The sequence below is a fragment of the Monodon monoceros genome, unplaced genomic scaffold, assembly GCF_005190385.1.
Source record: "Monodon monoceros isolate NGI ecotype Baffin Bay Population unplaced genomic scaffold, NGI_Narwhal_1 Super_Scaffold_13, whole genome shotgun sequence".
Classification (NCBI taxonomy): Eukaryota; Metazoa; Chordata; class Mammalia; order Artiodactyla; family Monodontidae; genus Monodon; species Monodon monoceros.
Genome location: NW_021703769.1, coordinates 77,524,579 through 77,535,282, shown reverse-complemented (window position 1 = coordinate 77,535,282; position 10,704 = coordinate 77,524,579). Strand labels below are relative to the sequence as shown.

The following is a 10,704-nucleotide window of genomic DNA, read 5'->3' as shown; positions in this document are numbered from 1 at the left end:
TGGACCTAGATCCCTGAAGGCTCTTCTCCTCTGCCTGTCTTCCACTTCTTTCAGCTTAAATGCCAACTCCACACGAAGAATTAACTGCTCTTTCCTCTGCCTTCTGCACATTGGATGTGTATCAGTTAAGATCTTTCGGTTGCAAGCACAAACACTAACTCTGGTTAGCCAAACAACAGAGGGGATTTATTAAATGGGTGCAGAAGTATGCCATTGTGTCTGTCAGGGTCTGGCTGGAGGCAGAAAGGTGCACATAAGTGAGTAGCTGAGTTTAAAGAAGGGACTGTTTCTAAAAGAACAGTGGGAGTTAAGGGGCCCCTACGGAAGACGGCACGGTGCTCACTATTCAGCGACAGGAACAAGGGAAGAGCAGCAGAGGGAGAGGGCTGTCTGCCAGGAGTCTTCAGTAGAGGGAAGGCGCCAACGCATAGCCCAGCAGGCAGAAAACCAGGAAAAGAAATACCTCCAACTCCCTCTACTGCCCTGGGATCTCCTGCCAGGCCCTCCCCTCAGCTGAACCCAACAGGAAGCCAGAGGGGTTTGCATTCCAGCGGGGCCAGCCTCCCAGGACACAGCATGGTGGAGGAGGGTGGAGAGTGGAGGTAGACTGATGGAATTGAAGGAAGAGCTGCAAAACCAAAAACCAAGTCTGGAAGGTGTCAAGCATACAGCAACCAAGGCCAAGGCCCGACAGATTCAGCTGATCAAGAGACAACAACCAGCTTTTGATTCAGTTTATTACTTACATAGACAGCAGGAGGAAGATTAGCCAAAGGTGGAAGCTGCACGTGGGCCTTGTTGCCCCGCCGAAAAGGATGGTGTGGAAATCAAAGGGCTCGTGGCTGCAACTTGACTTGTGGGATATCCCGTTGCTGAGGAGCCAGTTCTAGATGCGGCTAAGCTCTTTTATAGACTGCAGCCCTACTGGGAGGGAAGGGGGGCAGAAAGCTTCAGAGCTTCTCACAGCCAGGGAGGTGATGTCCTGAGTCTCCCGTGAGGATAAAGGTCGGTAAAGATGGCCTTGAGGTAGCGCCTCACGATCTTCCTCCCTCTTCTGTTCCTGGAGGATCGTTCAGATAGGCTGTGGGTTGAGACTTTGTCTGTGTGGCCGATGTGGATTCATGCCAGGGTGACAGGGCAGGGCTGTGCCCCAAGGAAGGCTCTTGGACGGGTCCACAGACCTCAGGGCACAAGGCTGGGGAGCTTCTCTCTAAAGCACCAGACCTCAGATGACTCAGCCCCAGCCACTCTCTCTCTCTCTTCCAATTTTCATGTTCTTGGGAATGAATTCAGCTGTCCCAGCCTTGGTCTGGGGTGACCACAGGGCAGGCTCAGCATGCACAGACCTGGGCTCTGGACCCACTCCCATGTGCCCGGCAGCTTTCAGGGATGGGCCACACCCCCATCTGGCCCCTACTTGCTTCTGCTCTGCAGGAGTGTCATTTCCATCTTCTCTAACAGAGACAGAAGTTGAGAGAAGTCTCTGGGGACAGAGCAATGACGGAGTGTTTGCTGTGACTAACCAGAGACCGATGGGCAGGGGGTGGAAGCAAGATGTGGCCCCACCAGACGCTGGAGCTGCTTTTAAAGGCCTGAGCATAAAGCAGTGGGTATGTACAGCGGTTGATAACTGCAAATCATTTGAAAAGGAAGAAATAACGTCAATTTTATTATCCTTAAAGTCATTTAAAGTTCACAGTGATGGGGGGAAGTCACGTGTGGGAGCGTTTCCACCCTCAGGGGGAAGAGTAAGCAGAGATCGCGGTTAGGAGGGCCCAAGGGAAGCCCAGCTTGACCCGCGGGCCCCACGGCCTGGCTCCACTGGTTAATAAGCCGGTTAATAGCCTGGAAAGAGGTTAATAAACACACCCCTGACTGCTGGGGATGGGACCGTGGTCCTCTCCCTATCGTTAAACGTTTCTAGGGACACCCAGGCAGGAAGACCTCCCCGAATGACTGCATAACCTCTGCTCACCAGAGCCGGTAGGACCCCTCGAGCCCCCGTGCCCAGCTGGGAAGGCAGCCCCCCGAGCAGTGCTACAGCTTGGTGGGCTGCGGGCGGGCGAGGTGGCTGGGCCCGCTGGGCGGGGGCAGCACCAGGGGCAGGGAGTTGCTGCCCCTCTCGTGCCAGCACGTGTCCAGGATGGGGTAGAGCTTGCCCTGGAAGTCGGCCTGGAACGTGTAGAGCGGCCGCAGGTCGTCGGGGCGGTCGGCATCGAAGAAGGTGAGCTCGCCCTGCTCGTAGTGCAGGTAGACGCCGATGCGGTGAGGGTGGCCGGCCACGGGCAGGGGCGCCCGCGGGCAGCCGAAGGCCTCGTACACCCGGCCCTCCTTCAGGCCGATGAGCCACACGCCGTGCCCTGGGGACTTGGTCAGCTTGCCCTTGCGACTGGCTGTGCCCTTGATGACCCCCAGGCGCCAGTCGCTCTTGCTGCCCACCACCACCTCCCAGTAGTGGCGGCCGCAGGAGAAGCCCCTGCTGGCCAAGACGCAAGTGCTGTAGTCGAAGCGCTCGGGCTGGCTGGCGCGCCGCTGGGCCAGGAGCCCACACTGCACCACCGTGTTGCCCTTGGAGAGCTCCAGGAGTGGGTGGGCCGTGGCAGGATCCAGCTTGAGGGACTCCGGAGCTGGGAGAGATCAGAGGAGATGTGTATTCAAGCCTCGCAGAAGGCGGCAGGCCCCGCCCCAAGGGAGGCCGATGGCAGGCCCTGAGCTCCTCGGGAGAAGAACTGAGTCGGCCTCTTCCCTGTATCCGCAGGGCCTAGAAGGGGCTGGGGCCTGGAGCAGGCAACCCTGAGGACATTTGCCGAATGAGTGAATGATGCCTGAAGGGTGGAGAATGGGCTGCTGCAAGCCCAGGCATTCTGGCAAGGGAAACGGTGCAGGCGGCCTGCCTAAGGCGGAGGTGCCAGTGGAAGGATCTGGGAGACGGCCTGTCACGTGGGCGCCTCAGCTTCACTCCCCAGGTTTTCTGGAGCCTCTAACAACGGCAGTGGTTTCTTGGATACCCTAGCAGCCCAGTCAAGGACAAACTATCCCAACTGACCTCTTTGCTCGCTGCCAGCTAAGCAGTTTACACCTAAAACATGCAAACAGCATTCATGGTTCAGAGATTACCTGCAGGTTTTGTTCCCCCCTTTCCCCCTTTTGTTCTTATATCAACCCTGTTTGTGCCTTTGTTGGATGAAATCAGTCTATTGATTGATCTTACGTGCTAGTAATGAAGGAGTTAAAGGTCCGAGTTATTTTTTGGCAGAGCAGCCGCTGCCATTTATTAAGTACTAAACTACACTCACACACAGACACACACACACACGTCTACTTAGAAACTACGCAGCCCAGCAAGGTGGGCTCTTTACAGATGAGGAAACTGAGGCTCAAAAATTACACCACTCTCCCAGTCACTAGTAAGAGACGGAACGGGGCTTGAGCTCCCCCTGCTGGCGGAAGCCCACCACAGCGCCCTCACCGTTAGCTGTGCCAGCCCCCACTCCAGTTCTCTGCACCTCACACACTGGAAGGAGGATGGGTGGGTGGGGTCTCACCTGGCAGAACCTTTCGGAAGAGCCTTTTCCACGCAGTCAGCTTGATGTCAGCCTGGTGCAGGCCTGGCTTGAAGGAGATGGGGCTGAACGCGCCTTCCAGGGGCCGGGCCTGCTGGAGCTCTGCACTGGGGGCAAAGGTCCACAGTGATGGTGGAGCTGCTTACCGTGCACCCCAGCCCTTCACCCAGACGCGGGTCCAACCAGCCAAGCCACAGCTCAGAAGACCGTGCACTGAAGATGCCCACCATATACCCGCCCCCCTCTGAGGACCTGCCTCCTTCCTGGAAGGGGAAACACTACATCAGTAGCTCTCAAAGTGCAGGTCTGGGAGCAGCAGCAGCACCTGGGGGCTTGTTAGAAACGCAAATTGTCTTGGGTCCCACCCCAGGCCTGCTGAATCAGAACTCATTACTGGGGCCCAGTGACCTCTGTTTTAATTGAGCCCTCCAGGTGGTTCTGATGCACCGTTTGAGGACCACTTCTCTGTATCTGGTGACCCTGGCCCCCAGCTCCAGCTGGAGTGGAAACCAAACTCAGCCAATCAGATCCTCTGTCCATTCATTTAAGCCAATGCTCCTAACCAAATTGTCCTTAAGACTAAGGGAAATTGGAGAAAACAAGGAGGCTCTCATAAACGTGGCAGAGGAAGGCTCAGGAACTGCACAGGTGATTCATTTGTTGGGTTTGGAACATGGATCCAACCCCTTCCTACAAGCCACGGTGCATGTTTCCTTACCCACCATCGCCCACCTCATCTCCTGCTCTGCTCTGCATCATCCTTTACACCCATGACATTGAACTTCTCACAATACTCCAAACCTGCGCACACTCTACCCTTTCACGTGAGTCAGCGTGCCTGGCAAACGCCTGTCCTCTGCCCTTCTCAGCCATCCCACCTGTGTGCTGTCTTTGCCGATCTCCCCCCAGTCACCTCCCCCTCTGTGTTAATTCTTTAGCTTGTGTGAACTTCTACTGTTCTAGGTGCCCATAGTGATGTAACCATACTTCACCGCCGCCTCCCACAAGGACTGGAGACCCCTAAAGGCAAGGCTGTCACTTTCCCTGGGCTCAGTACAGAACCAGATGTGGGCAGCTGCTCCCGGCACCAGTAAAACTGAAGGGAGGATCCAGTGGAGATGAGACGCCCATGCCCGCAGCCACCAGGCCCTCGCTGAGAGTGCCCTCCGAGGTTATTACCTGGAGGCCATGGCATGGTACTTCTGGAAGACAAGAGGGAGGAGGGTTAGAGCATGGACGAGGCTATGCGGAAGCCGACAGGAAGGGGGAGGCACTTGGAGTCCCAGTGGCCTTGGCACAGGGGACACTCCCTTGTCCACTCACCCGGATGAACTCATGGTGACTCTCGTTGCCGAACTGCTCCAACACACCCACAGCCTGGACTAGCCGCTCCCGAGCACCCCGGGCCTGCTCCAGCTGCATGTCCAGGGAGGCCACGAGGCCACGGGTGTGACCCTCCACCCCCTCCAGGCAGCGGGCCTTCTCCTCGTCCACCAGATGGTGCAGCTCCTGGAACTCACTGCGGATCACCCAGCTGAAGACATCAGACTCATTCTGGGACAGGGAAGGGCTGGTCAAGGCAGGAGCCATGGCTGACCTCGGCGTCCCCAGAGCCTGGCAGCTCGGGCCTTCTGACCGGGCTGGTCCTGGTACCCAAGTCCCAGGGCTGACTCCTGCCAGGTGTTCACACACTGTGCCTGGGGATCCCAGATGTGGCCCCGGGGGGAGGACGACAGTGGCAGGGCAGAGGCTGGGCCCCCAGCTCCCAGTTCCAACACAGTGGCTCTCCTTTTGCCCATCTTTGCTAACAAGTGTGAACGTAAGATTTTGCTTTATCACGGGGTTCCACAACTGAAAAAAAGTCTGAAAGGCCCTGGAGAGCAGACTTTGGAGTGAGATAACAAGGGTTCCCCGTGTGACCCTGAGTTCTGCCTCCATCAGACGGGGTAAAGCAGGCTCCCTCTCCAGGATGAGGAAGATTAATTGAGTTGACTTTCAACGGATGCCGGTCTCCTGCTCGTTTCATGACTACCTGTAGGGCCCAGGCTCCACAGACTCCCAGACCCAAGTGCCCCTCATTTAGGAAAAGCAGACAGCCACCAAGGGCTTCAAGCCTTTCCGTGCCTGTGCTCTAAGGTACTAGGAGGGCATTGCCCAGGCTGTCAATGTCAAGCAGCCACAGGTGGCAGAGGGCGGGCAGTCATGCCCACGTGTTAAGCTGTTTACCTCCGGGACTTGGGTTCTAGGTTATCTCAGTCTCAAGGACGTGGAGGACACAAGCCAACTTGGCGACAGTCCTGACAACTGTGCTGAATTCCTCCAAGAGCCTTTGCACTTCCCCCACCCCACCCGGGAATGCTTTGAATTCTGGCTTTATATGGAAGGCATGGCTTCCTGTCAGGAAAGGGAAGGCGGGTGGCTGGCCCCAGGGGAGGGCACAGAGGGGTGGGGCACTGGGCTCTGCAGGAGAGGGAAGGCGGGTGGCCGGCCCCAGGGAGGGGCACGGAGGGGCGGGGCGCTCACGACAATCCGGGTCCTGTTGTTCACCAGTCTGGCGATTTGCTCCTCCACCTTCTTCTGCTCCTGCTTCAGGTCGGAGATGAGGGCTGCTAGCTCCTCCTGGAGGCAACAGGCCCCATAAGCCGCCGACCCCTTCACCCCCACCCCCAGCTCCCGGGGGCAGCCCGACGGCCACAAGCACAAAATAGGAAAGGCTATTCAAGAATATTCCACACTGACAGCACGGACTGCCCGGATGGAAGAGATCTCCACGTCATCACTCTCTATGCCGTGGACAGAGATGCTACAAGTTGTTACAGCCACCAGAAGTCACCACACAACATCCAAGTGGGGCGACCGCCAATCTGAAGTCGACACTCCCTGCGTGGAGTGCTGCCCGTAGGGAACCCACCTGGGAAACTTGCTGGTCACCAGCAGGTCCAGAATTAGTGGGCATTTCATCAGGAGTCATCACAGAAAGGCTGGCCCCAAGTGAAGCCAATGGTGCATGCAATGGCCAAGGGAGGGGTCACCTGGTGACCCCCCACTCCCTATAAAGACCTGAATCCATTTCCAGCAGGCTTGGGCCCAGGCTGGATTTAGGGCCTCCCAGGCTTAAGTAAACTTCTCCTAGGTTGCCCTGGCCCCATATCTGACTTAACCTTAGAGATCCAACCAGAACCACCTAGAGCACCAACTGGCCACACGACCTAATGCAGCCCTGCTGGTTTGTGCCCACGGAGTGCGCAGAATCTTTGGCTTAGACAGTGCCCGAGCAGAAGTCGGCTGCAAGAGCCTTTCCGGAAGGGAGCTGAGAAAAAAATAGAGCCAGCATGGAGATAAATGAACACAGAGTCCTTGCTCTCCATAACAAGGCATCCGATCTCATAGGAGCCTGAGAAGGGCATCCCAGTGGTAACCCTCCCAAGGCAAAGAGAGATGGGACTAGTTCCTTCTCATCAACTGGGCCACAGTGAGTGGAAACAGAATTATGCAAATAAACAAAGTATCTTAAGATCCCAATCAATAGGAGAAAACAGGAATGCATGAAAGAGATCTGATAATGGAACGTAACTTAGTTGCAGCACACGGAGGAGTCTTGAGATCACAAAAACCCACATCCAAAAGCAGGACCCAAGCCCTCCCAGCTCCTAGCCAGAAATGACGGGCTCCCAGGAGTCTCCTCCTCCGCCAGGCAGCCCTCTGCTGATAAAACTCGACTCAGTTTCACTGTACTGCAATTTGGCTTCCTCCTTTCACACTCCCCTAAAACTACTCTTGCCAAGATAACCAATTCTTACTGCTAAACCAGACAGGCTCTTTTCAATCAGCAGACATTTCACACAAGTGATTTCCTTCCTGTCAAAATGCTCTGTTCCTCTGATTTCCTGGAGGCTACATTCAGCCAACGTTCCCGCTCCCTCAGTGAATTCCTTCCCGCTCCTTTTCAGAGTTCTCTCTCTACCCAGATCTTAAGTCCTGATGCTCCTGGGGGCATCATCTTCCCCATCACTCCTGCAGACTCTCCTGGCTGGTCTTCTCCACACCTGTGGCTTCAACGACCGCCTGTATGTAGATTACTCCTAATCTCTTATTCCCAGCCTCACTCTCCAATCTATCCTCTGGCAGAGTGATCGAGCCACATCACGACTCTGCTTAAAACCTTCCAATCCTGGTTCTCTGAATAAACCCCTAATCCCGTCTCATGTCACACAGGCCTTTTCATGACCTGACCCCCGCTTACCTCACCTCACTCCCACCTCACTCTCCCTCGTGCTTATTGGAACAATGTAGAATTCCTCAAATGTGCCACGCTGTTTGCCTCCTGGTCTTTTGCACGTGCTCTTTTTATACTTAGGATGCTTTTCCTCCCTTTCTTTTCCTTTCAAGTCCTCCTTATGGTTCAGGTCTCAGCTTACCAGTCCACTTCCTCCAAGGAGCCTTCCCTGACCACCTGAGACCACGCAGGAGCCATGTTCCAGATGGTCTCACCATTGCCTGCACTTAACCTTGACAGCAGCACCTGACACACGGGACTCTGTCAGACCCCCAGACTGTGAGCTCTGGTGCAGGGTGAACTTCTCGCCCACTGCTGTACCATGGGTGCCAGTGTAGCACCTAGCACATACTAGATGCCCAGGAAATGCCTGTGGGTAGGGGAACTTGGTGGACGACCTGGCTTGGCCCTGTGCACCTTTCCTACTTCTCTCCCAGGGTTGAAGGAGCAAAGAAATGCTGCCCAGAGCACTCAGCCAGGAAAGCCCTGCAACAGCTTCCAGGGGCCCCTCTGTCTACGGATCTCGATGCTTTTCCCTCATCCTGCCCCCCCCTGAATTTCCTCATTCCTCATCCTTACTGCCCCCAGCCGCCCACCCACCCAAACACCGGGCCAGGTACCCTATTACAATTTACTTCCAAAAGCCCTTCCTGTCCTTCCTTGATCTGGTGCCAGGGGAATGAAAACTGGCCTTGGTGTGAGTCCTAGCTCTGCCACTGACAAACTGTATGCGCTTGACTAAGACCCTTACCCTCTGGGAGCCTGTTTCCTCATTTGCAAGTACGACAATAACCCCACTCTTCATAAACCTTAGATCAATAGACTAACCTAAGATGGTATCATTATTATTATTATTCATAAACAGTGATCTGCTAGTTCTGAGGCAACAGTCCATGAGGGCAGGAATCCATTGATTCCACAAATACATTTTGGGCATTTACTACCTGGCCGGCACGGTCCTAGGCACGGAAATATCCCAGGGAATGAAACAAAGTCCCTGTCTTCACCTGCCTGAGAGTGCAGTCCCCTGAGCGCTCAAGAATCTAATGAGGGCTACAGAGAAGACTAAAGCAGGGGAGGGGGCTAGCACGTGACGCAGGGGGCTCTCCATCCGGTGGGTCACCTAGTCCCCAGCACCTGGAGACTGGAGCAGCTGCTCAAAAGGTGATCGGTGGATGAGCAAATGCTCCGCAAGTTCTGCTCCAGAACAAGGCTGACCCTGGACCCCTCTGTGCCGGGCGATGGCCCCAAGGCCTCAGGACCCGGCTCTGTGTCCCCAGGGGCGGCCCGACTTCCCACCCCCCAGCAGCCTCGCTGCCCACCTTCATGCGGCTATAGACGGTAGAGACAGGTGTGACCCGGTGGTGCTGGTGGGAGCCCAGCAGGCCGCAGAGGCCGCAGATGAGCTCCTGGTCCTTCTCACAGAAGAGGCTGAGAGGGTTCCGGTGGTGCGCACAGACCTGGGGCTCAGGGTCCCCGGGGAGCTGCAGGGCTTCGATCACCCTCGCCAGGGAGACGTTAGGCGGGGAGCTGCTGCAGTCCACCTCCTGCCGGCACACGGGGCAGCGCAGCTCCGAGTCCGGGTGACGGGACAGGGACAGCAGGCAGCCCTTGCAGTAGGAGTGGCCACACTGCAGCATCAGGGGCTCCTTGAAGACCTCCAGACAGATGGGGCACTGCAGGCGGTCCTCCAGCTCGGGCACGCTCACTTGCCACGCCATCCACGGAGTCTGCTGGAGCCCAGGGCGGCCTCCCTGGAGCCTGCTCTCTCCACTCCTTTGGCCCCCAGCCCCCAAGGGCCCTGAAAGGAGAGGCTCTTAAGGACGCCAGTCTTCGATTCCAGTCCTAACCCGCTATGACTTTGGGTCTGTTTCCCCATCTTTAAAACAAAGGGCTTAAATGAAAAGTGTGGTCAGTTGGAGGTCCAGGAGTCAACATTTTTAACTCGGATTTGGAGGTAAACATGAAAGAGGCCATCTGCAGGGTCATACGGAGTGACACTAATAATGCAAGCTCCAGCCCAGTAGGTGTCCTGACCTAGAACTGGAGAGCGAAAACAAGCCAAGGTCTTTCCCACCTTCTAGATCAGTTCTCAAACTGGCGAGCAGCTGTTGGAAGCAGAGTTACAACAGAAGTCCTGAGTCACCCCTTCACACATCTCAAATGAACCCCGGAAATCTGCACTGACAACTGACGCCTCCAGGCCATTCTAAAGCGGAGTTCTGTCTTAGAACAACGCTGTTCCAGAGAGCCTGGGACCCTGGAGAGTGGTCTCCCGAGCTCCCACCCTGCTCCTCTGTAAAAGCTGACTGGCGTCTCACCGGAAGTCGGCAGTGGGCCAGGGGAACCCCACACTGGACTACCTGGCTTCTCGGGAATCCGCTGAGCCCCCCACCGGGGCCTCACACCAGCATCATCGACTTGATCTGCTCTGCCTTCTCTTCTCCCCAGGATGGGACAGCAGGTGCAGAGATCTGGGGATTGTAGCTGGACACCAGTTCTACCTAGTCTCTGCTCCTTTCCTCCTCCCCTTTCCCAGAAACACCCCGGTGTCCTCAAGGTCACTCAGAATCAGGTGGAACTAGGCCATATCACGGGACCGGGGAGGCAGCCTCTGTTCCGCCGGCTCTGATAGCGGCAATACTCAGGTGCTTGCCTTGGCCAGGCATGGGGGAGGGGCAGAGACAGAGGGACTGGGTACCTATTCATACCTCACAGACCCCAAACGGGAGTGGACTCGTGCTTTGACACAATCCTTTCTGAATCTCAATCTCTCCCTCTCTCTCTCTAGAATAATGAAGGTATTTTTAGTTACCTAGATTTTTAAACTGATGTATAACTTCTATAAAGTGCACAAATCTTAAC

The 10,704-nt window shown here is 55.9% G+C and overlaps 1 protein-coding gene across 2 annotated transcripts; it reads right to left on the bottom strand.

The window, feature by feature from the left end:
• Window positions 1-228: 228 nt before the first annotated feature.
• On the bottom strand, window positions 229-10,355 carry TRIM50 (tripartite motif containing 50). Of its 2 annotated transcripts, none has more exons than XM_029221772.1 (7): window positions 10,203-10,355; window positions 9,162-9,640; window positions 6,111-6,182; window positions 4,887-5,117; window positions 4,743-4,765; window positions 3,546-3,670; window positions 229-2,627 (listed from the first exon to the last, which is right to left on the bottom strand). In XM_029221772.1, exons 2-7 carry the CDS (start codon window positions 9,558-9,560, stop codon window positions 2,038-2,040), a joined length of 1,440 nt encoding a protein of 479 aa, XP_029077605.1. In that variant the 5' UTR covers window positions 9,561-9,640; window positions 10,203-10,355; the 3' UTR covers window positions 229-2,037. The 2 variants fall into 2 exon arrangements, with proteins under 2 accessions (XP_029077605.1, XP_029077604.1); XM_029221771.1 differs by having other exon boundaries at window positions 231-2,627; window positions 6,087-6,182.
• Window positions 10,356-10,704: the final 349 nt, after the last annotated feature.

What these genes read in the sequence shown, in the direction of transcription:
- TRIM50 (XM_029221771.1), bottom strand. Translation starts at nt 9,560, where the DNA reads ATGGCGTGGCAAGTGAGCGTGCCCGAGCTGGAGGACCGCCTGCAGTGC. An exon ending in GTCACCATGAGTTCATCCGG is followed by an intron (nt 4,766 to 4,886) that starts GTGAGTGGACAA and finishes CTTGTCTTCCAG; the next exon opens with AAGTACCATGCCATGGCCTC. An exon ending in CTTCCGAAAGGTTCTGCCAG is followed by an intron (nt 2,628 to 3,545) that starts GTGAGACCCCAC and finishes GATCTCTCCCAG; the next exon opens with CTCCGGAGTCCCTCAAGCTG.